Here is a 23,793-nt window from a genome sequence, read left to right as displayed (position 1 = left end):
TTTTATAGATTTTTTTTATAAAAAAAAATTTTGTTGCTGACATCAGCAAACCTAGGCAACAACCCAGGCTGTTTTTGCCTTTGGGCTGCCCCGATTTGCTAGAACCTAGCTACTGCCAAGGCAGTTTAGGCCCGCTGGAATGCCAACCTGCGATTTGGGCTCTCTCCTGTCCCGGCAAAGGCAACCGCTGGAGTAGCTCTTAGAGCATCCACTTCCAGATGCATAATTATAAGATTCCCAACAATCTTCACCACTTCCACTGCTAGGAGGTTGTTTGGCTACAGGGGGTGAGGGTGGCGGGGTGGGTTTGGCTGCAAGAGAAGAGGGTGGTTGCTTAGGTTTAGCAGCAGGTGGAGAAGGCAATGGGGTGGGTTTGGCAACAGGTGCACCATGATCATCAGTACAAGTATGGTTTAAGACTTTGTTAAATGGAGTCGGTGTTGGGGTAGAACAATCCACGCCACTGTAAGTGACAGTGGTGCAATAAAAATAGCACTTAATGCCTCTAGATTCATAAGCTTCTCTGTCATATGAACAATAATCATCTGTTAGGCATCTTTCCCAGCAATTTTTATGTTCCGGAGATGATGGATACTGAGGCCTGTTGGGGTGTTGCTGGGGAGTACAAAGTGGAGGGCTAAGACCATTTCCACATGGAGAAAGTGGTGGAATTTGAATGTTAGGAAACTGTTAATCTTGAACATTAACAACTGCTTCAGCTTTCACGTCCCGTACCCTAGAACACATACAGAGCAGTAAAATGAAAAATATGGGAGCCCTCATTTTGGCTCTCTCTCTCTCTCTCACTTTCTTCTCTCACAAGACAAAACAATCGATGTGATGATAGATGATTTCAAGTCATCAATGGGGCTCGCACATATATAGACTCCTCAAACTACGCACATACCCATGTAATGTAATTATAGAGGTTTGCATGAATTGTTCTACCTTAAAAGATAGAGAACTTTTATCATTAGGCCAAATATTTATCATTATCTAACTTAAAAGATAGAGCCCTTTAATTCATTGCATCATCGATATTCATTTGATAATGCATATCTAAATGCCTTCAGTATATAATTCTTGATTTACTATAAACACAACAAAGATTATTTATAATGGACTCGTACAAACTACCTACAAAGCAAAGACGTCTCCACGAAAGAGTTTCGTTTCATGCACTTCTTATTTTGTACATTTTGGTGGAAGATAGCTTCATCTACATTGCATGTTGGCCGGATGACATGGATGAATGGACTAGCTCGATTGGTAATATTCCTTTGAGCCGCTAGCTTCTTGTGTTTTCTGTTGGGCTGATGGATAGAAAAAGAAATCCAACTCTGAGAATGGGACTACGTCCACATAATTCTGCCCAATAATAGATCCAAGCCCGTTATTAAATCTTTGCAAATTTGAAACATATTTATGTAGGTTTTTTTTTTCATGCCAGAGAAAATATTTATGTTGTTGGACCTATTAAAGTAATAGGTGTCCTAAAAAGTAATAAAATCAAACAATTTACCACCTTTTTATAGAAAGTGATCTCAACTAATTATATAAATAAATTCATATTTAGCCAGCGAAGGTTGGGTTAGTTTGTAAGGTCCTTGCACCGTGTGTAATTCCACCAGTATTCGAGTTCCGTTGTCATCAGTCCTCGTTGGTTCCCAATTTATAATTTCTTACATAAATCTTTATCGGTAGCAGCTGAAAATTGGGTGTCACACGTAATGGGTCTATCTTGACGCTGGTAATGAGAGTAGCCAATCTCTTCTTAAACTTTCTTTTATTAAAAAAATTAAATTAAATTCATAGTTGGAATAATTTTATTATTATTAGTTGTAATATTCCCTTGAGCTAGTTTCTCTAAATAAAAAAATAAAAAAATAACTTTTAGAAATTTAAATAAACATCAAAGAAACACCCTTCTTGTCGATTAGTTTTCTTCATTGGAAGAAAGACTGGGGATTTATAAAAGCAATTTTTTGAATTTGAATTGGACCAATGACATTTGGTCCGAGAAGCAGCGAATCCTGCTTTTGGCCAATGACATTTGGTTTCTGACACTAGATCCAGAGAGAAAGCTTTCCAATTACTTCAAAACTTAAAAGTCAAATCGAGAAAGAAAAAAAAAAAACGGACTCACAAAAGTACTATAACCACAACAGTTTTCACTACTTCCACGACATTCACAGTGCCGAACGAGTCAATATAATATCCTAATCAGCAATTATTCAACATAAATATATTATCTGCCGTGGAAGCAAAGAGTTTGATGTGGCAGTAGCAAATCCAGTGACAAAAACCCTAACCGGACCAAACTCCAGTGGATTCATTCATCCTAACTGGACCAAACCTTTTGCCCCAAACCCAGAAAACCCTTCAAAACAGTGTCTCTCTTTCCCTCACTGTCCCTCACACAGGCACACACACTCTCTTTCTCTTTGTGCAATTTTTGCTCTGATTTTTTGTGTCTATTTTTTAGTGTATTTTGAGCTTCTTTTTGCAGCAACGAAGATGGGCTTGTACGCCTCTGAGAAAAAGAGCATGTGGGAAGGAACTCTTTTGGAAGCAATGCTGGTCAACACTGTTCTTGTTGCTCACAACTCTCTTGCTCTGCTGCTTTTGGCGGTATATAGCATCTCTCTTTCTCACTCTCTCTTCTCTCTGTGTGTCAAATTTAGTTTGGGTGGCAAATTGTGACATCGATTGAAGTTTTAAAGTTCCATGCTTTTGTTGTGTTTTTGGAGTTTGAAATCTTAATAGCGTGCATCTCTTTATTACTGAACTTATGTTTCGGAAGTTGGCCTTTGTCTTACTATTACTACTGTTTTGAAGTTTGAAAAATTAATTTTTGATTAGTTGAAGGACTGAAGTTTGACAGTTGTGTGAATTAGGTTGTTTGGGGAGAGAAATGCTTGCTTTGGTTAAGACGTTAACTGTGAGAGTTTGTAGTGAAGTACTAACCTTTTCTGTTGGCTATTTTTTTTTCATTGCTTGTGAACAAGAACTTTTTGGAAGTTTTTAGATTTCTAATTTGATTTGTGACAATTTTCATAATTTTAATATTTGTTTGTGCGGCATGCAGTATTGTTTTTTCTGAAACCTGTACTTACTTATACAGGTGCTAGGAAATGTTGGTTTTCTTGTGAATCCTTTTTTTTTTAATTCTTGCGTAAATGTAACTTCGTGTTAAAGTGGCTTTGGTTTCTTCTTGCTTGTTTAAAAACCTGTGTAGATACTATACCCAAATGCTTTGATGTACAACTGATGGTTACAAATTTCTTGAAGTTTTCTTTAGAGCTCCTAATGCTCTTGGTTTATAGTTTTTTTAGCACACAATACCTTTCTTAATCTTTTTCATGTGCCCTGGTTTCTTTAAGTTCATAAACTATGCGATTTTCTGTGGTTGCATTAATATGTTGAGTGGCCATAATTCCTTTTGCTTCTTTTAATCTTAGAGCTGTAGGTAACAAAAGGACATAATAGAACCCTGCATGAGAACAGAAGATTGCAGCAAAGAAATTTGCGCAGACATTGCAGATATGGTGTTGCCATTTCTGCTTCTAAGATAACAAATGAGCACTCTCCATCGTTCATATCATGTAAAATGTAATTGTGGGTGGGCTGTAGCATTGGATTTTGCATTGACAGAATTTTTGGTAGTTTTAGTACTGAACATGTGGCTAAAGTTTGTTTCATTTATCACTTTATTGAGTGATGTAGGCCTTGTGTTGGGGGGTTTTAATTTTGTTGTCGACCAGATTTGGTATTGTTGATAAGTTATAATGTGTATTTTGAGAACTTGTTTTGCGTTGCTGGCCGTTGCCTGCAGCATTATCGGCTGTATGTTAAATGCCCTTTTGGATTCCATTTTCATCGACAGGGCTGTGTATGGTATATATATTGTTGAGAGCAATTAATGAAATTTTACTCTATACTCTCTGTATCCCTAATTGAAATAGCCTCTCTTGTTAGGATTGGGTCTCTATTGGATTAAAATGAAAAGGAATGAATTGTCTTATTTGTTACGTTGTCTCTTTGTATACTCTGTTCACCAACACTAGTTAACGTTGTTTCAGACTGGATCGGTGATAAATGATATCAATATGGCATCAAAATTGACTGCTGTCACTGGAAGGTAATAATGTTCTAATTGTGCTCATCCAGTACTTGCACTATTGATTTTTTAGGGTACATTCAATTAAGTGGGCGAGTATTGCTTCCGTCTGCAGGTTTCCTTTTGAAGAACTTCTCAAATTGAAAAAACCTTGTGCGGAAAACAAAGATGCTAGTGATACAGAGGATGATGAAGACGACAACGAAGATGATGATGATGTGAATGACCAGGATGATGAGGAGGGAGGAGATGAGGACTTCTCAGGTGAAGAAGGGGAAGATGAAGGAGGGGATCCTGAGGATGATCCTGAAGCCAATGGCAATGAAGGAAGTGATGATGAGGATGAGGATGATGACGACGAAGATGACAATGGTGATGATGATGAAGATGAGGATGGAGAGGAAGAAGATGAGGATGAAGAGGAAGAGGTTCCACAGCCACCTGCTAAAAGGCGGAAGTGAGAATAGGAGTCCTTATCCTTTGCCCTTGTGTTCTGATTTCGTGCAGGAGTGTTATGCAGTAGTGAGGCCGAATTTAGCTTGTCAGTTTGGTCAGGGTATAATTTACAATCATCGTTCTGAATGAACCTCTAGTGTTATTGATTATCTATGGTATACCTGTTTGATGTAGTATTGAGAGAATCTTCGTATGTTGTGTTAAACAGCTATTTTTCTAATGGGTTATGTTCACATGGACGGATCAATTTATATGAAATTGGGAATCTTCAAGTTTAATTTGATATGATGCCTAGAACCCAACTGTTTTGGTTCTTCTTGTGTTATCTCGGAAAGAACTACACAGTACATGGTTGGGAGCTTGGTAAGATAAGGGCGCGATTTCAATTTAAGGATGGTTAAGATCATGGATGTGAATGTGATGGGTGATCTAGCCCTTGTGTTTTCCAACCGTACCTTTCTAGTTATGAACTAATCCAGCATCTGTTTGTACCCAATTTCCTTTTCGTCGGAACTGTGCCCATGATATCAACAAAAAAACAAAAGCGATGAGTTGAGGCATGGGGCCTCACATTTTCAATGAACAAACAGAAGCACTTTCATCATATGGTAAAATATAATATGATATTATTGCAATTCATTACAAACAACGGGAATTAAAGAGATTAACGGAGTTTTACAAGAACAAAATGAGAAACTACGAAAAGCTTGGATTGGAGCAGAAGAAGAAATCACTGGTCTCGAGGGGTTCTGACTTTCATCCTTGCTTCCTTCATCACAGCATTTCTCCCACTTGGTAAAGGCTCCAATTGTGCTCCTTCAACAACCAAAGAGGACGGTAAGGTAATATGGAATTATTGCTTTTCATTTCAACAAGAATTTGCATTCAACCATCAAATTTTTAAGCTTAAAAGAGACAGAACATGGTTGCAATGGCATGAATGAGAAACACATCATAATAATGACAATGGCAACAAAATTTGTTTATTACATATATTTGAGGATGCCAGAAACTGCACACTGACCAACCGACAATTGCAGTCTGGCCACCAAATGACAAAAGTGGATCTACTGAGGAGGAACTAAACACATATAAAACCAAAGAAGGTTAACCGAGCTACAAATGAGATGAATGATGACTCGTGAATCAAACTGAGAAACTTAAACAAATGGCTATAAACCAGAAGGAAAAAAAAACTTATTTGGATCAAGTAAACTACAATGATCAAAGGTGGTGAAGATTTTAATGACAATTATAGAATCAATAACTAGGTTCAAGGGTGCAAATGAAGACTTGGCAAAGGCCTGACTGATGAAGAAACTAGGAAACGTATAAGTATAAAACAGGTAACACGGTCACCTCTCTTCTTGTTTGAAGTAATCTTAAAAACTCAACATTAAAGGATGATTCTTGATGTAAAACTGAAAACAAGGAAAAAGCCACAAGATATGAAATCTTCTCACAAGGCCATAGCAGCATTTTAAAGAGCTGAAAGTATTCTTATTCAGTCATATGGGATATACAACTAGGAAAATCAGCAATGGACCTCAAAACTTTTTCATCGTAAATGCAACTATATCAATTCTAAACCAATCTGACAATGAAACAAGCAAACGAAAAAAACCAAATCCTTCAAAGAAAACACGGCAATATAATCCAAATTAACAGAGTTCACTCAACAAGAATAAAATCAAAAGTGAAGGCAATCCAAATTCTCTTATGCCTCGCATTCTCAAATCACTTGAAAAAATACATTCCATGACAACAATAAAACATCCAAACACGTAATTCCCCCACAAAGTCAATAAAAAAGCAGAAACTGAATTTTGATGCCATCAAAATCCTCAAAAACCCTCATTGAATGATCACATAAACAAACATTCCATAGAGAAACAAAAATCCAAACACTCTTATCAGGAAACTTACCACATTCACTCACTAAGGGGTAGCTTGCCAGCCCGAAAAATCGCAAACTTTGATGTTTCCGAGTAGGAATACTGAACCCCATTTTCCTTCAAGAAGCCCTCAAGCACCTCCTTGACCCCTTCAGGGTCTGCACTCTCACACTCAATCTCATAACAAGTACCAAACTCATACTTTGTCTCATCCACCTCTAATTTCAAGCCTTTCCAATCATACACATCCCTCACATTCCTGAACCCTCCCAACCCCACAAACCCCAAAACCCCAAATTCCTCTCTCACCCTACTCAAAACCCTAGACTCCGCCGACATCAGCTTATCCGGCTGGTCAGCGCAGGCTCGACCGATCGAGTGGTCGAGCTCCTCCTCGTCCTCCTCGACTCGGCTGACGCCGTCGACCAATACGGCTCGAGCCTTGAGGGTCACGGCGCACAGAGGGGCTCGGTCCGAGAAGCGGAGGCGGAGTGCGGCTCGGCGGGCCGAGAGCTCGGCTTTGGGGCCGTCGAAGAAGAGATTCTCTTGACGGTGTGTGCTGACGTGGAACGGCGCGAGTAGTGTGGTGACTTTGCGGTGGGCGGCGGCGTCTGGGAGCCTAAGCTTGACCTCAACCTCCATTAGAGGTTTGAGAATGTGAGACATAATACGGCGGGTGTATGGAGTTATGTTTTGGCGTTTGGGGTGCGTAACTTTCAATTAGAAGGGAGGCCGATGCGGTGCGTTTTGGAGGAGGGGTCTTTAGGACGGTCGAGGTGGTGGAGGAGAGCAGTGGCCGCCGTGGTAGTGGAGGCGGAAGCGGCGGCGGAGCGCTTGCGAGCTTCTTCGAGTTCCTCTTTGTCTTCGATTTTGAGTTGGATCTTGGTCGGTTTTCGCCTCAGCATTTCGGCAATTTCAACACTTAGGATATCCAGTGAACGAACGCGCCTTATACGTTTCGAATATGACTTGTGAGTCAATGGGTCTTATAGCCCATCAATCATTCTTTGGGTTGGGCCCGGTGTCTATCTTTTGGGCTTGGACTCGGTTGGCTCTACTCCAGATGGGCTGGGGCCTGAGGATGCCAAGCCATTGGACTTGGCTGGCTGAGAGAGCAAGATTCAGAAAATAAAATTATGAAATTGTAAGAGGCCCAATGAAGTTGTGTTTCCAGTTAAATCCCTCCATTGCTCAACAAGAACATGCAGTAGCACTATTGCAGCTGGAAAGAGAGTTGGCATATAATCAAGAAATTCTTAATAACGATCTATTTTCTAAACTAAAAACTTATCTTTTATTTGTTCTTTCCTTTACTCAGACGATCGAACCAACTTCGGATCAGGGCACTTTATGCATTCGGAATTACTTGCTTCATAACATTGATAAGGTATAATATTCCATTTCAAAACAGAACATGCATCATGCATGAAAGACAAGCATTTGGACTGATCATACATTTAGAACTTAGAAGGTGGTGTTCATCATGATCAACCTAATCACATGTTAAAACAACCCCATATTGTTTTTGGACCCCCATTTTGTCTTGCCTAATGATTTTAGCCTGCAGTGATAAGGACCTTTCCTTAGAGAGGCTTTTCATGATATTCTCTTTCCTTAATGAGTTCAAGGAAAGAAAAAGAGAGAGAGAGAGAGAGAGAGAGAGAGAGAGAGAGAGAGAGAGAGAGAGCGCATTATATTATTGCATTCGTGAACCTGATAGGGACTTGAGATAACTTAAATAATGGTCCTCATCGCTAACTCACTGTTACGAAAACTTTTCTCTTATGTCAAGGAAAAAATGATTCGTCGAAAATAAAAGAGGTTTGCTTGATCAGATCAAGTTTACAAAATAATATGATCTGATCTATTGCTTAATCTAAAAACAATCCAATATGGGATGATGTAGACTAGTTGTCAGCAGGTGAAAGATTCAATTCCAAACAAGAAAAAAAGGGAATAATGTTAAAAAAGGTCGACAAAATCTTATCTAATCCAATGGATTAGGTTTGGTGGTTCTGTTTTGGGTGAAGAAACTCACCTGATCTCATTGACATTAACGAAACGAGGGTAAGAAAGGAAGAATATGCTTATTAATTAATTAATTAACATGTTAAAATAAATACAACAAATATGAAGGAGGTAAGGGGTTGTGTAGGAGTGGGAGCAAGCAAGCAAGCAACTATAGCAAGATTCTTATTTTATACTCAATGAACAAACTCTTTGGACCATCTCATGCACATGGATATTGACACTTTGATTTGATTGACTCAACAAACTCTTTGGTACTTGGTAGCCTGTAACATCTTGGATTTTCATGTTTTGCTTACCCAACAAAATACCTTATCTCATTTTCATCAATGGGTAGGTAAAAATATATATTTTTTGAGGAATTCTCAAATAATTTTATTTAAAAGACACCCGTCTTATATATATATATTTGTGTTCTAGTCGTAATTCAATGCTATGATTCGGTAATTGGTTCCTTTCAAGAACACTATCAGAGCATGAAGATGGGGTATTTGATTGAAAAACATAAGGAGCAAAAGCTAAAAAAAGTTTAAAGTTAAAGGGGTGAGAAATTAAATAATCATAAATCGTATTTTAATACAACTCGCCCTGATATTGCGCAAGGCAGCATAATTGTTGTGAATCTTTTCATAAAATTGTGCACAGTGTTTTTTTATTTTCCTTTTTTGGTATTTTAAAAAAAAACTGTATATTTTTTTTTCCGGGACAGATATTCAGACATGTATATGATACTATGTTGTCAGATTACATTTTTACGACAGTTGATAAAACATGTCTCGCTATCTACTCGTCAAAATCATTTTATAAGGTAGAAGTCATATTTATCCCGACCGAAGTGCACGTTAAGATTCCAAAACTAAGAGACAAAGTGGGTGGCTGTCAAACAGTAAAACCTGGCAATCTTTTTCTGATTTATCCGACAGACAGGCCAGCCAATCTTTGTTTGCACTTGCCATTTTGGAAAGCAAACTCACGGCCCACTTGCCAGTTGCAAGTCCATGCTTTATTTTTATGCTTTATCTAAAACAAAAATTAATAATGGATTAGATGATAATAATAATGTTATAATAGCTCCATAGGCAGAGGCCATGGACAAAGAGGAAAGGACCATGGTCCCTGTGCTTAGTTGATTTCTGACGTCCAAGTATCACGTGTGTGTGTGTGTGTTTTTTTTTCTTCTTTATTATGTAGTCTCTGTTTGTTTGTACACATACATAATTATAGCAAATAAATTTCTCTTTTAACTGTTGTTTGATTGATCTCATTCACTTGTTAATATTATTATTACTTACAACACCTCCCCCCACCCATTCTGGCCATTTGCGTCCAGAGGCCAAACAGAAACTCTGCAGTAATCTCAGCTCTTTACTTTTCATGGGTTCCTCACCCATTTATATATAGATACAAACACAGAGAGAGAGAGAGAGAGAGAGAGAGAGAGAGAGAGAGAGAGACTGAGATCTTGCACATTAACCCTTTTTGTGCGTGAACTGGTTGATTCTGGAAAATGGGTTCTCATTTCTGGCAAATGGGGTTGTATTTTTGGGTCTGTTTCTCTGCTTTCAGCTTCATTCATTCTGTAAATTCACAGGGCTTCGGTGGTGGAAGTATTGAAGGCACTGTCCACGTTAATGGCAAAGATGCCATTGGTAAAATTGATGATGATTTTATTTGTGCAACTTTGGATTGGTGGCCTCCTGAGAAATGTGACTATGGGACATGCAGCTGGGGCCGTGCTTCTTTCCTCAATCTGGTATACATATATACATTAATGTTTCTCTCTAGAATCTAACATACGTACATTTGTTCTTTCTATTTTCCTTTTCCACTTGCATATGCTTATATGTTTTTGAGATTTGTAATTGGTGTGTTTCCCAGTGGCAAATAATCTGAAATCAAAAATCCTTTTTATGTTTTTGAGATTTGTACTCTCTCTCTCTCTCTCTCTCTCTCTCTCTCTCTCTCTCTCTCTCTCTCAGTACTGTTGTATTGAAATAAATTGATACTTTCTTTGTAGAAAATGCTTTCTGATGTTTATTTGATCATTATTGTGCAGAATCTAAGCAGCATTATCTTATTAAATGCCGTGAAGGGTAAGAATTCCTTCCTTGATATCTGATTGTTTCAGTACATGAATAAAAAATAAGAGCCTAAAACTTACTTGTGCTGATTTTACAGCTTTCTCACCCTTGAAACTTAGATTGGGGGGTACCTTGCAAGATAAGGTCTTATATGCTACACCAGACAATAAGCAACGCTGTGTTCCTTTTCAAACAAGCACCACAGAGATGTTTGGTTTTACTCCGGGGTGCTTACTCATGAACAGATGGGATGAATTAAACTCCTTTTTTCAGAAATCTGGGTAAATATAATCTCTTATTTTTTCTTCTTTATTTAACTTTTAGATTTTCTTCAGAATGAAGAGCACCTAACATTATCACACGTACGCTCTCTCCAGGGCCAAGATTATCTTTGGATTAAATGCTCTCACTGGACGAACAATACATTCTAATGGTACTGCAACTGGAGCTTGGGACTACAAAAATTCTGAGTCTTTCATCCGTTACAGTGTTAAAAAGAACTACACAGTACATGGTTGGGAGCTTGGTAAGATAACAACACTGAAAATTTTATTATCGTTATAAATTTTGACCCTGCTTATCTTGACAAACTGAATGTATTTCAATGGTGTTCAGGGAATGAATTGTGTGGACATGGAATTGGAACAACAATCGGAGCGAGTCAATACGTCTCTGATACAGCTTCTCTGCAAAAGATAATACACGATATATACAAGGGTATTGAACCAAAGCCACTAATCCTATCACCTGGAGGATTCTTTGATGCAAAGTGGTTCAAAGACTATACAGATAAAACCACCACATCCTTGGACGTGGTCACCCACCATATATATAATCTAGGGCCAGGTATCATTGATTGAACAAACAGATTTTGAAAGTGTCTACTTATTCCTTTTGAATTCGCAACTTCATACTGATAAAAGAAATCTTCATTCTGTGTTCTCAGGGGTTGATCAACACCTTATTGAAAAGATTCTTGATCCGTCCTATCTCGACGGTATTGCTAGCACATTTAGCAACCTCCGTGACATCCTAAAGAGTTCTGCAACTTCAGCAGCTGCATGGGTTGGGGAAGCAGGAGGTGCTTACAACAGCGGCCGTCATCTTGTCAGCAATTCATTTGTATTTAGTTTCTGGTAACTTGGCTATGACAACTCATTAGCATCTTCTTTGGTCCTCTCCTCTCCTTCAATTTCTAACAAGAATCATATCTTGGATGTTACAAACAGGTATTTAGATCAGCTTGCTATGTCAGCAGCTTATGATACCAAAACGTACTGCAGACAGACATTGATTGGTGGAAACTATGGTTTACTCAACACTACTACCTACGAACCCAATCCAGACTACTACAGGTAGGTCACTACATACATACCGATCATCCTTACCTTAGAAGCTAAATTCTCAAATATTAGACAGTATTTTAACACTTCTGCTGCTTTATCCTGGCTTTCTCCATACCAGTGCTCTTCTTTGGCACCGATTGATGGGAAGAAATGTACTGGCAACCAGCTTTTCTGGACCGAAAAAGATACGTGCTTACGCACACTGTGCAAAACAATCCGTAAGTCTATTTATGCCACAACTTGAATATAAAGAAAGACAACATTCAAACATTCTTCGTTTACTGAGCTGATCACAATTTTGTGCTGCAGAAAGGGATTACAGTACTACTGATCAACCTACAAAACACGACGACGGTGGAGGCAAGAGTTGCCTTCAACACTTCCTGGACTTTGCGACATAAACACAAATCTCACAAGTCTCATAGAGCACAGCTGAAGTTCCATCAGGGTTTGAGAAGTGAAACAGTAAGAGAAGAATACCATCTAACAGCTAAGGATGGAAATTTACAAAGCCAAACCATGCTGCTAAATGGAAACGCTTTGACCTTAAATTCATCTGGGATCATACCTAACTTGGACCCTGTATATGTAAATTCTTCAGAACCAATTTTGGTTGGTCCATCTTCAATTGTATTTGCTCACATACCATATGTTGTTCTGCCTGCTTGCAGGTAGGCAGTGCTATATGTGCTCTAACTGGTATCATATAGTGCTTGATTGCTTAAATAAGAGATAGAAGAGAGTACAATTCAATTTCATCATACACCTTTTATTTTATTTCCTTTTTCCAAATGAGGACAGAACTACTCAGGAATTCAGCAAAGAATACTTGCCTGCATTCTTTCTACTCGTGAGGAAACTTTAAGCTTGAAAACTTTAAATAAGGTTGAAAATGCCAAATTCTCTCTACCCTTCAGTGCGCCACAGATCCATCAAGGGACAGCCCAGAAAGACTAGAAAGATTGCTCAGAAAAACTATCCTGAGTACACTTTTGGAGAGGGAGAGTTCAGGATACTTCTAGGAAAAAATGTACAAATGGTGATATGGGTATGACAAACTTTTGACCTTTCGAAACATATTATACAATGTGAAGTTGTGACACCTCAAACGGCTGTACAATATCTGATTACAAAAAAAAAAAAAAAAAAAAAAAAAAGTATTACAAGGAAGATTACATACATGTATAGCTTTCCTTCTAGACGTACAGAATGAACCAAATGGTGAATACTAAGTTAATTTCCTCCCACAGATGAAACTAGTGACACATTGAATGAAGATTCCCTCAATTTGGAAGCTTCATTCAAGAGAGAAGAAAAGAAAAAAGAAGAAGACCAAACTAAAAAAAGGTCAGTCTGTCTTTGAAAAGGTTTGAGGCTTACTGCTGGCAAACACCAACCAAATAACTGTACCAGTCAGGTAGAAAAATATCGATGGAATGAACAATGAAATCTGCAAAACGCGGAAGTGAATTAAGACATAAACATCATGAAGGTAAACAAATGAAGGATGTAAGCTATGGATAGTAACAAAGAGTAAACAAGTAATGATAGAGGCTACTTACACTCCACGAATGAGTTGAATCAAGAAGATAGCCAGTGAGGGCAACACCTATTATCCCAGGTACGGCCCCAACAGTGTTGGTAATACCCTGTGGAAAATATGAACAATTGAATTTTAAGAAATATGGGTACATTTAGTTTGATTTTCAAGAAAATGCCTACACATGGTTTTTAATGACATCCCATATATCCCAAGTCTAAAAGTAGATGCATTGTATACAGCTTTTAGTTCAAGACTCACAAGTAAATTTTACGATGAAAAAGACAAACTTCCACCACCCACCTTTCACACTAAAATGAAAATGAGTCGGACCACTGAACGCAACCATGCATGTCTAAGATGAAAAAAATACAAACTTGCACCACCCACTTTTCACACCAAAATGAAGATGCGCATCTCTACTAATCCTAAAATAAAGATATTTTTTTAAAATATCTATCATGCCTACTTCAGAAAATAGGATGTTTCGTAGCATCTTCCAGCACGCAAATAAAAACTTAAGTGCTTGTAGATTTACATACCAGAAGTATACTTGCATATTCGGGTGACATGTCTTGATGGGTACAATACAATCCTGCACGTTTGATGATTGTATTAAGAGTTTAAACTGTAGGAGATTAAAATGATTCTAATCACCCTCCTCCAGAATCAAGCCTCAGTTTGGATTGTTCTGTACCTGACAAGGCAAAACTTGAGAGGGCTAAACCACCTGTTAGAATCCCCACAACTTCCCAATGAGGCAATCCTAGATCAAGAGAGGAAAGTGTCATGCAAGCTGCAGGAGATAAAAAGGCAATTGTTTGGCAAATTTTTCGGACCTACATGTAGAAAACAAGGTCATCAGAAACATTAAGAATGAAACTCGGTGCAGACATTATCTTGAATAAAATTTCAGTTAATCGCAAGTCATTGAATGATAATGGAAGCAGTAAGCTTATCATGTATTTGACATGTAAAATAGCAATTAAATAAACAACCAAAAGAAAACACATCCACTAACTTCTCTGTTGATGGATTTTTGTCTTTAGTAAAAACCTAAATTTTTTCTACTAAATTGGACTTTTTCTGATACCATCATATACAACAAAGTAGCGGTTTATAATATCATCGTACCGTAGTGGTTTGAACTCCACTAGAAATCAAGTTATCAGCAAATTGCGAGGCAATGCTTGTCACAAAGATTGAAGCCAATGGAGGAAGGATAGAGACCTGAAACAAACATAAAGCCCTTGCTATCATACAACTGAATCTTGGTGCGCCTTCAGTCACAGGGAGGTAGATGATATTTCTAAATAGATAATACCTTATGTGGAAACTTAATGCTTATGAGGTATATACTAATGATTGTCATTCCCATTGCCTTTTCTTTCTAATAATTGCATTTTTCATTATTTTTTCTATTTTACAACGGTGGACAGAATTCTCAAGTTACCATGCTAAAACAAACACCCAAGTGAATAAACTAATGGAAATTTACTGGCTAATAGATTGAGCTGACACTTCTTATAAGTGAAATCGACATGTATGACACAATATGGGAAGCATTACTAATTCTTTCTTGAGTTGCTACAAATCAAAAAGTGGTGTACTTTTTAGACTTACCCACGCAGCTTCTGTCAAATTCAGGTTCAGCTCTTCACTGCATAGCAAGTTAATTGAAATTTTAGCTTTTTCGCGATTACATGAATACACAAAATTTAAATATGTACACCTTGTACATATGAAAGTTACAGTTCACTGGAAGAAAAAAAAAAAAAAAAAGAAGTTATGACGCAGCTACAAAATAGTTGTTCAAAATAGTTTTCAACTCCCAAATAATCGCAAAGGCCTAGAATATTAAAGAGTTTTTTTTTGAATAGATAGAATATTAAAGAGTTAAATTCATGAAAAAGGAAAATCAAACCTATAACTATTTGAACACAGTTAAACGTCTGCACAAATTACCTAAAATAGGTGGGAAGCCATGCTAGGCATGTATAATGACCCCAACTTCCACAAAAATGAGCATATATCATTGCCCATACAGCTTGATTTCGGAAAAATTCCTTCCATGGTACATCCTATTAAATGAAAGCAAGTAAGAAACCAATGTCCCATACGGTAATAGCTATATTAGGAATAAGACATAAAGCAATGATGTGAATTCAAAGATTTCTGTTGTTTTCTGAATAAGTCTATCAACAAAAATATGTTAAATTCAAAATTCATCACTTCACACATTTTGATTTTCACCAAAGACGCATTTATATGCTCATTAATAACAAGCTTGATCTGGCATTCCACTAATGCAAGCAGGCATTGGCTACAAGAAATATTAGTAGCAAAACAACCCAAGCTCAGCACAAACGGTCAAGATCATACACAGCACATGAAAGGTATCTAGATAGTACAACAGAACCCTGACTTCTAACAGTGAGAAGGTTAAACATGCACAGCATTAGCGCCAGGCACTCTAAACACTGAATAATATTGTGCTTAAACCCATCAATAATTTGACTAAATTTTTCATACTCAGAACCTTGCCTGACTAACTGGGTCACTAGCATTGCCCCAAGTCACACATAAACAACACAAAAAGATTCATACCTTCAACGAGTCACCCAATTCTTTAGTACTCCATGTTTTCTTCATATCTGTTGACTGGGACCCTATCAAGGGTTTTTAAGAGAGTAACGAATCATGACTATGCAAGAGATTTAGTATGTGACAAATAAGGCACAAACATACGTTTGGAAAATTGATGATCTTGCCAACAATATTTGGTAAAGGGTACTAGTTACCACTCTATCCATGGTTTGAAGCGCTGACAAATCACTATCAACATCTAGGACAAACTTTCTTGTGAAGTATGCATTTTATGAATAGAAACAAAGTCTTGTCAGAGTCAACTGTACTGGGATGCATTGGGAAAAAAATATGTGCACGACATAGGAATACACAGTGATAGAATGGTACATAGATCTTGGGAAATGGTAGCGATCATGTTAATTGTGATTGCTCACACACTAGCAAAATAATACTAGCATCAGAGCAACAGACAATTAAGTGGCAGAAGTACAACGGGAGTGAAACGGTATGGTGGTGGAGGCAGAAGCAATAGTGGTGCCTTTATTAAGTATCAAAGGTTCATTAAGCAGTAAAATAATTAGTATTATGAAGATTCTCATAGTTCCCAAAACAAGAAACAGACCCTTAATACTAAATTGAGTTCTTATAATCTAGTCAACTTTGTGTTCGGATGAGTAATTATTAACTAGTCAACTGCACATGTTTTACATGCGAAAAAAGTAACAAGGATGATGAAGAAAGGGATAAAATGCTCACGTGGAATTGATTCACCCACCCATGAGGCTTGTCCTTCAAGAAACTGAAACCCCACATACCTTCAAGATATATATTGGGAAGAACATAAGCATAAAGTCAGACTTCAGTGCTTCACAGTAACATATTTTATATATATAAAACTAAAATATAAGAGGTACCCATGTTGAATTGGCCAAAGTAAGTTCTTTTATAATTAATTATGAAGGATGATTGATACTTGGCAGAAAACCCGAAAAAGAAAATGGAATATTGTATTCTTTCTTTTTCAGCAGGCAGCAAAAGCAAGAATCTTTGCTTTCTTCCTTTTCTTTTCTCTTCTTTTTTTGGTGAGAAAACGATCCAATTTCTTGGCATATTGATATTGTACAAATAATTAAGTTCTCACAATCTACTATTAGTTAATGGAATTAATTCTTCATAAAAAAGAATAGGCATTAATTCTGAGAGTTTTAGACAGCTACTTACCAACCAATCCCCAAAAGGGAAAATATGTAAAATACAGATTCCCAGCCAAGATTTTGGATAAGGGGAGGAGCCAGAAGAAGCCTGCAAGAAGTCCAAAATTGCAAATGGCTTTCAATAGGATGACACCAAAAATTAAAAAATCCTTCATGTTGTATTCAGATTTGAATTTTCCCTTTTCATATTTGAAAAAAATAAAAATCTTTGGAAAACATTAAAAAAATAGGGCCTTTGCAACCAAGTAATGAAACTTAAGAAAATCAAAATGTTCTCAGTGCTATAACTTTCCAATCACACATCAATGTAAGTTATTACTTTCAAAAAAATATTCTAGAATATGTTAGGAAAATCTCATCCGGTACTTTTTGGATTTCATTCGCTTTAATGTTATTTCAATATAAAAAAGACTCCCAGTCTACGTAAAGTTATATTCAACATACCCTGCAACACTTCCTACACTCAGACCACCAAAGACAAATGCTACAGCCCGTGAGCGTTCTTCCAAAGGTATTGACCTGCATGAGGTAAAAGATTATTTAAACCATAAGGTTCCCAAACTCAAAGAAATAGGATCCACTAGATAAAACTGAAATCGAAGTAAAGAATGCTTAATTAACAACAACAACAACAACAACAATGAATCTATGATGGACCAAACTAAACACAACATGAAAAGTCTTCAGAAACTGGAAAGGAAAGTTTTATTAAATACAAAGAAAGACTCCATTTCAATAGTATTTAACATCAAATGTTAAAAGGCTGCCACACATTTAACTCTGGCGAGACTGAGTCTTACTATAAGACCAGGAATTAATAGTTTTTATAATCTAGCTTCCAACAACCAACCAATACAGTAATAGTTCTATAATAGTCAAGCATAAAAAAGGAATAAAAATCTGGTTATTAACTTATTAGCCATCATTGCCAGTAAATTCAAGAATTATTTGAAAAATTACATCACTAACGAGAATAAAATGCCCATAGAAAGCACAAAATTTAAGCCAAATTATCTATATAAGAAAACATAGTAGAACAAGCAGAATACTAATATACCAATTAAATCATACAATACAGTGTATCAAGATTTTGTGCACCCTGATTGTAACATATGAATGTCATACATGCCTGGCAATAAGGTCAGTTGCAGCGGATGGGGAAACGCCTTCTCCAATTCCTACCTTTACTTGAAAGAAAAGATCATAGTAAATAAGAGGAACATTTGACACAATATCAAACACATTACAGATAACAAAGAGTTCCAAAATTAAAACAAAAACAAAACGCTGAAGCATAAATAGAATTGGCAGTAGGTTAGCATACCAAAATTCTAGAAACAACTAAACCAGGTGTAAATCCAGCAACAAGAGGGACAAGTGCTGTAGCCAATGACCAAGTTAATACTCCAATCTCAAGAACTTTTCTGCATTATAAAAAATTAAAAAAAAACACTAGATGAGTGTGGCATGTCTGTCCAAGCCAAAAGATCAATGAACATGCATTTCTTAAAATTCTTCTAAAATGGTTAGTATTAAGACTAACTATAGTAGTTCTAGTCGTAGTAGGAGAAATTGTGCACGACTGACCCGTGCTGCAAAATTGTAAGTACAGATAAATAAGAAACATGCTAAAAACGACTATTGAAGCTTTAATAAACAAACCTCCCACCAAATATCTTGGCAAGCCAACCCCCAGGCAACTGACTCAACGCGTAGCCCCAAAAGAACGAAGATTGAACCAATCCAGCCTCGGACGAACTCCAACCCAACTGATGCGACATTGGAATTATAGCAATACTCAAGTTCACCTGCAAATTAAATAAACAAAAAAACAAACTTAATCAATCCTACTTGGAAAAGGAACAAAACTCAGAGCTCCTTTTGGTATGAGAAAACGATATTGAAGGAATTGGAGGGTTACACGCCAAAATAAGTCGTTTGAAACCAGAATGCATAAATTTGCAGTAAACCACAACCCAGAAACTGGGTCCACTTGTAACTTTGCAGAAAAATCCTTATCAACCATAAGTGCATCAATGTTTAAGCTGAAAATTCAAGACCAGTACTTGTTCGTTGAATTTGGGTCAGCGAGAGAAATAATAACAAAGCTAGGAGCAGAGCCAGTACTACCTTATCCATGTTACAGATAACGAAGGCAAGCGAAGTGGTGCCGATGAGTTTGTATCTGCGAGGTATGTTCTTCCACGGAGGCCAATCCCAATCAAAACCCACTTCCCCAGACCCGCTTTCCAGACCCGAATCACCCTCAGAACCCGAACCCGCCCTTTGGACCTTATCGACGGGGACTCCATTCAGTCTCTTAGTTTCTTTGATGCTTTCTTTCTCTTTAATGCTGCAGAAAACTCTGAATTCCAATTTATGCTTTGGAGGGAAACAAAGCAAACGACGTCGTCGGGATGAGGAGACGAAGGATGAGGGCTGCGACTGTGAGCTTGTGGTGGGTGGAAATAAGCACGAGCTCTCAGCTCTGAGTGTGAGTTTCGCCATTTTTGTGTACGTACCTGTGTGTTCCGTAACTGTAACTAAAAAGTGAACAAGGATAGTGGAAATTGATTTTGTTCTGAAAATTTGGTGGTTAATGTTGTGGAGTCTAAGAAGAGAAGTAAGGAAAGGAACTACTGCTGCTGCCTATTGGGGGCATTTTTGCTCCACGAAACAAATTGGGTTTGTGGCTCAGAATTATAGTTTGAATTGAATTTTGATATTTTTGTAATATTTTAGCGGGACCCACCCACATAATTGGGTCCCAATTCCCATGACTTTGGGACATAAAGAGGAGAGGAGTTTGAAAGGTCCAGCAATACTTGAAACTCAGCCCAGCCCAGCTTGAACTTGAGCCTGGTCAATCCACCTGAGCCCAGCTAGTCGTAGTGGGTCATGACTCATGAGGGCCTGCAGCAACTGGTGTGTTCGGCTGACTTTCATGTCAGTACCATATTGGTCCGTATACCGGTATAGACGACATCGGGAGAGGGATGTTACAATTTACTTCAGGTATATAGGTAACTGTTCTTAACCACTCATATTATATGTCTTTAATATTCATTTACTTAATTTATTAATGATTATGACGTGAATACGTACGCTAATTGTTATGTTTATGGTTTGTAGGACTAGGTCACTTGGGTTGGGTGTCCTACAAGGAGTAAAAAATGAATGATTTGGGCTGGGGTAATGATGCTACTATTATCTTTGAGGAGGTATATAATATATATTCACTTTTCCTATTTTCTGATTTTTCTTTTTCCAAGTTTCTGCAAAGTTATAAATAAAATACATGAGCGTTCACATATTTACAAAGCTCTTCCTATTTTTATGATTTTATTTTTTATTTTTTTAGTTTCCTGCAACGTTGTCAATCTGAGGATTTGTTTTGGACTTTAGAGCTTGACAATGACACATTTGATTTTCAATTTCATAAAGCTATATAAATATGAGGGATTTGCTTAGTTGTTGTTTGCTGTGACAATGCATAATTAATTATATATTGTCGTGACCTCCCCATGGAAAATGTGGTGAATAAAATATGTAATGAGGAGGCCAAGTTGCTGGAATTGTTCGTCTTTCTTCTCCAAGTTACCTAAAAAACAGGAAGTAAAGTTGTTCTGCCGTTGTAGAAGGGACCAAATAAATTAAATATTTACATTTTTCATGGCCCCTAATGCAATGCATCAACGTTGTGGAAGAAATTCTAGTTTAGAAAAAGCTTATATATGCAGCACAAGCTCACCGGATTTATTATCAGAGAGACAAGATTGCTGCCATGAGTGTCCAAGAAATGTCCATCATGTTGACGTGAGTCTCCTAATTAATTAAGGAGATTTACTTTCTTGATTAATTAAGGGATTTACTTTTCTATTTTTATATAAGTAATAAATTATTGTACAATTAAGAGATACTTTACTAATTCTTTACTGTATCCATTCCTTATAAAACCCTCATATAAACTTATATATATACCTCATTATGGAAAGAATAAAGTTAACCTAATACATTCAAACAATATTCATATTTAGTATAGTATCAGAGGCTGGTTCTCTTGTGACCTGTGCTTGCCTTCTTCTTGAAATTTAAGTTCTCTCCTCCCCTCCCCATTACCTTGATGTATTCCCGTGAAGATACTGCATATTTCTTTACTCTGACGACCCCTTCTCTTCAGGGGGAGATGGTGAGTGAAGAGAAGTTGAAGTTGTTTTATCTCTAAACCCTTATCTCAAATTTCTCATATTCAAATCCAAATCAAATCCAAAACCCTAAATCAATTTCCTCATAATTTTTCCCAAATCCAAATCCATCAAATCTAAAGTCCTCAAATCCTCTTATTAAAATCCTGAACACAGACCCTCAAATCTTATAAACATACCTCTCAAATCTAATTCCTACATCAAATTCCTACATTAAATTCCTCAAATCAAATTCCTCCAATCACAATTCCTTATATTCTCATATCACATCTTACTTTTCCTGCGATAATGGAAGTATTTGTCATTGTTATTGCTGTTGACTACTTGTCCTTTGCTGGTGCCAATACCATTGCTTATACATGTTATGTCTCTTGCTGGGAACAATGTTATTGCTCATGCCTGTTATGACTCTTGCTGGAGACAGTGTTGATTACTGTTGATGATGCCTGTTATGTCCATGCTTTGTTGCTCTTGCTAGTGCCAGTACCTTGTGTTGCTGTTGTTGGTACCAGTATTGTTGCTCATGCCTGTTATAGTGCAGTATTGTTGCTCATGCCTTTGCTGGGTTTCTGTGTTCTGCCTTATCTATTACCGTGCTCACAGCCTTACCTATTGTCGTGCTCACAGGATTTCTGTGGTCTACTATATGCCCTATTTTTTAGGGTTTGCTCTTTTGTTTTCGCTACGAACTTTACTGTAGTTTGTCACTTGTTTCACTCATGATTGACGAAAAGACCTTCTCTACAATTGGTGCTTCTCAAGTATGGTGTTCTGTGACTCACTTGTCAAGTTGGGCATGCGAAATATCTATGCACCAACTTGAGGAGGAGTGTTACGAGAGTCTCTTAATTAATCAAGGAGATAAGAGATACTTTCTTAATTCTTTACTGTATCTAATTCCTTGTAAAACCATCATGTAAACTCCTATATATATCTCCTTATAGAGAAGAATAAAGTTAACCCAATACATTCAAACCATATTCATATTTTAGCACATCAATAGTGATCAACCCCCGCCTGAATATATTGTCAAAGAAAGCAGTTTTGGATGCGTAGACCATTAGCTGATCAAATTCCCATAATTGATATCAGTCTCTTCTCCCTATCATCACTTGAATATTCTGAACAAGCAGAGAATCATGAGCTACATAAACTTAAAACAGCTCTCAGCTCAGCAGGATGCTTTCAGGTAAAGAATTGTTGAATCTGTTTTAGTTTTTGGTTCACTTTTTAAAGCTGAACCTATTGTTTGGAATTGGAACTACTGCATGTGTATAATGTTGCGTTAATGAATTCCAGGCAATAGGTCATGGGATATCAGATTCATTTCTTGACAAGGTACGTGAAGCTGCAAAACAATTCTTTGCACTTCCAGTAGAAGAGAAGCAAAAATACTCCCGAGCACTCGATGGCGGCTCCGAAGGATATGGGAATGATGTCATAGTGTCGGAGAAGCAAGTTCTCGATTGGTACTACCGTCTCACTCTCAGAGTCTTCCCACAAGACCAAAGAAGACTTCATCTTTGGCCACAAAATCCAAATTATTTTGGGTAAACCTTGATATATAATGCATTCATTAATCTGTAATAAATTAGATTTTGCTTTTACTAGCTAGTTAGTTAGTTAGTTAAATCATTGGATTAATGAATAAGTAAATCTCTATGTGTAGAGAGATGTTACATGAATATGCAACGAAGATAAAGTGGTTGTGTTCAAGGCCATGGCAAAGTCGTTGGATTTGGAAGAGAATAGCTTTGCAAAGCAGCTGTTTGGAGACCAATCCCTGCTGCAAGCAAGATTCAACTTCTATCCGCCGTGCTCGAGATCCGATCTGGTTCTTGGTGTCAAGCCTCATACAGATAGGTCTGGCATGACAGTTCTCTTGCAAGACAGAGATGCGGAAGGTCTTCAAGTTTTGATAGATGGTAAATGGGTTAGAGTCCCCATTGTTCCTCATGCTCTTGTTCTTAACCTTGGTGATCAGATGCAGGTACAAGTTTAATCAACCAGACTAATTAATTTACTTTCTTTTTCATTAAAATAAAATAAAATGAATGAATTGATGCAGATTATGAGTAATGGTATATACAAGAGCCCAATGCACAGGGTGGTGACAAATACAGAGAAGATGAGGTTGTCTGTTGCTTTGTTTAATGAACCAGATCCTGAAACTGAGATTGGTCCTGTGGAACACTTGATAGACGACGAAACAAGGCCAAGGTTATACCAAAGTGTCAAGAATTATGGTCGTATCAACTATGAATGCTATCAGAGAGGGGAGATTGCACTTGAAACAGTCAAAATCTAATTGTTCTTCAC

General features: G+C 37.3%; 4 protein-coding genes and 1 pseudogene across 4 annotated transcripts; 3 read left to right on the top strand and 2 right to left on the bottom strand.

The window, feature by feature from the left end:
* The first annotated feature begins 2,248 nt into the window (after positions 1-2,248).
* LOC117636103 (phosphopantothenoylcysteine decarboxylase subunit VHS3) lies at positions 2,249-4,859 on the top strand. Its single transcript, XM_034370563.1, has 4 exons — positions 2,249-2,423; positions 2,510-2,631; positions 4,083-4,141; positions 4,236-4,859. The coding sequence occupies exons 2-4, from the start codon at positions 2,518-2,520 to the stop codon at positions 4,579-4,581; spliced, it is 519 nt and encodes a 172-aa protein (XP_034226454.1). The 5' UTR covers positions 2,249-2,423; positions 2,510-2,517; the 3' UTR covers positions 4,582-4,859.
* Positions 4,860-5,154: 295 nt separating this feature from the next.
* LOC117636029 (triphosphate tunnel metalloenzyme 3) lies at positions 5,155-7,417 on the bottom strand. The gene is made up of 2 exons (XM_034370455.1): positions 6,503-7,417; positions 5,155-5,392 (listed from the first exon to the last, which is right to left on the bottom strand). Exon 1 carries the CDS (start codon positions 7,135-7,137, stop codon positions 6,508-6,510), a length of 630 nt encoding a protein of 209 aa, XP_034226346.1. The 5' UTR covers positions 7,138-7,417; the 3' UTR covers positions 5,155-5,392; positions 6,503-6,507.
* A 2,213-nt stretch (positions 7,418-9,630) lies between these two features.
* On the top strand, positions 9,631-12,687 carry LOC117633846 (heparanase-like protein 3). Its single transcript, XM_034367658.1, has 9 exons — positions 9,631-10,252; positions 10,556-10,592; positions 10,678-10,861; positions 10,958-11,106; positions 11,196-11,426; positions 11,527-11,716; positions 11,810-11,935; positions 12,045-12,144; positions 12,236-12,687. Exons 1-9 carry the CDS (start codon positions 10,007-10,009, stop codon positions 12,599-12,601), a joined length of 1,629 nt encoding a protein of 542 aa, XP_034223549.1. The 5' UTR covers positions 9,631-10,006; the 3' UTR covers positions 12,602-12,687.
* On the bottom strand, positions 12,675-19,971 carry LOC117633848 (probable anion transporter 6, chloroplastic). Its single transcript, XM_034367659.1, has 15 exons — positions 19,400-19,971; positions 18,932-19,077; positions 18,594-18,693; positions 18,399-18,451; positions 17,714-17,788; positions 17,277-17,357; positions 16,812-16,870; positions 16,074-16,135; positions 15,432-15,547; positions 15,090-15,126; positions 14,601-14,696; positions 14,164-14,305; positions 14,009-14,061; positions 13,489-13,575; positions 12,675-13,376 (listed from the first exon to the last, which is right to left on the bottom strand). Exons 1-15 carry the CDS (start codon positions 19,775-19,777, stop codon positions 13,275-13,277), a joined length of 1,587 nt encoding a protein of 528 aa, XP_034223550.1. The 5' UTR covers positions 19,778-19,971; the 3' UTR covers positions 12,675-13,274.
* Positions 19,972-21,053: 1,082 nt separating this feature from the next.
* On the top strand, positions 21,054-23,782 carry LOC117635546 (annotated as a pseudogene).
* The last annotated feature ends 11 nt before the right edge of the window (positions 23,783-23,793 follow it).

Source organism: Prunus dulcis, chromosome 7 (assembly GCF_902201215.1).
Source record: "Prunus dulcis chromosome 7, ALMONDv2, whole genome shotgun sequence".
Lineage (NCBI taxonomy): Eukaryota > Viridiplantae > Streptophyta > Magnoliopsida > Rosales > Rosaceae > Prunus > Prunus dulcis.
The sequence above is the reverse complement of the archived record's forward strand: the minus strand, read 5'-3'. Positions and strand labels throughout refer to the sequence as shown.

What these genes read in the sequence shown, in the direction of transcription:
- LOC117636103 (XM_034370563.1), top strand. Translation starts at nt 2,518, where the DNA reads ATGGGCTTGTACGCCTCTGAGAAAAAGAGCATGTGGGAAGGAACTCTT. An exon ending in TTGCTCTGCTGCTTTTGGCG is followed by an intron (nt 2,632 to 4,082) that starts GTATATAGCATC and finishes ACGTTGTTTCAG; the next exon opens with ACTGGATCGGTGATAAATGA. An exon ending in TTGACTGCTGTCACTGGAAG is followed by an intron (nt 4,142 to 4,235) that starts GTAATAATGTTC and finishes TTCCGTCTGCAG; the next exon opens with GTTTCCTTTTGAAGAACTTC.
- LOC117636029 (XM_034370455.1), bottom strand. Translation starts at nt 7,137, where the DNA reads ATGTCTCACATTCTCAAACCTCTAATGGAGGTTGAGGTCAAGCTTAGG.
- LOC117633846 (XM_034367658.1), top strand. Translation starts at nt 10,007, where the DNA reads ATGGGTTCTCATTTCTGGCAAATGGGGTTGTATTTTTGGGTCTGTTTC. An exon ending in GTGCTTCTTTCCTCAATCTG is followed by an intron (nt 10,253 to 10,555) that starts GTATACATATAT and finishes ATTATTGTGCAG; the next exon opens with AATCTAAGCAGCATTATCTT. An exon ending in TCATTTGTATTTAGTTTCTG is followed by an intron (nt 11,717 to 11,809) that starts GTAACTTGGCTA and finishes TGTTACAAACAG; the next exon opens with GTATTTAGATCAGCTTGCTA.
- LOC117633848 (XM_034367659.1), bottom strand. Translation starts at nt 19,777, where the DNA reads ATGGCGAAACTCACACTCAGAGCTGAGAGCTCGTGCTTATTTCCACCC. An exon ending in TTATCTGTAACATGGATAAG is followed by an intron (nt 19,078 to 19,399) that starts GTAGTACTGGCT and finishes TTTAATTTGCAG; the next exon opens with GTGAACTTGAGTATTGCTAT. An exon ending in GCAACTGACCTTATTGCCAG is followed by an intron (nt 17,789 to 18,398) that starts GCATGTATGACA and finishes TACCTCATGCAG; the next exon opens with GTCAATACCTTTGGAAGAAC.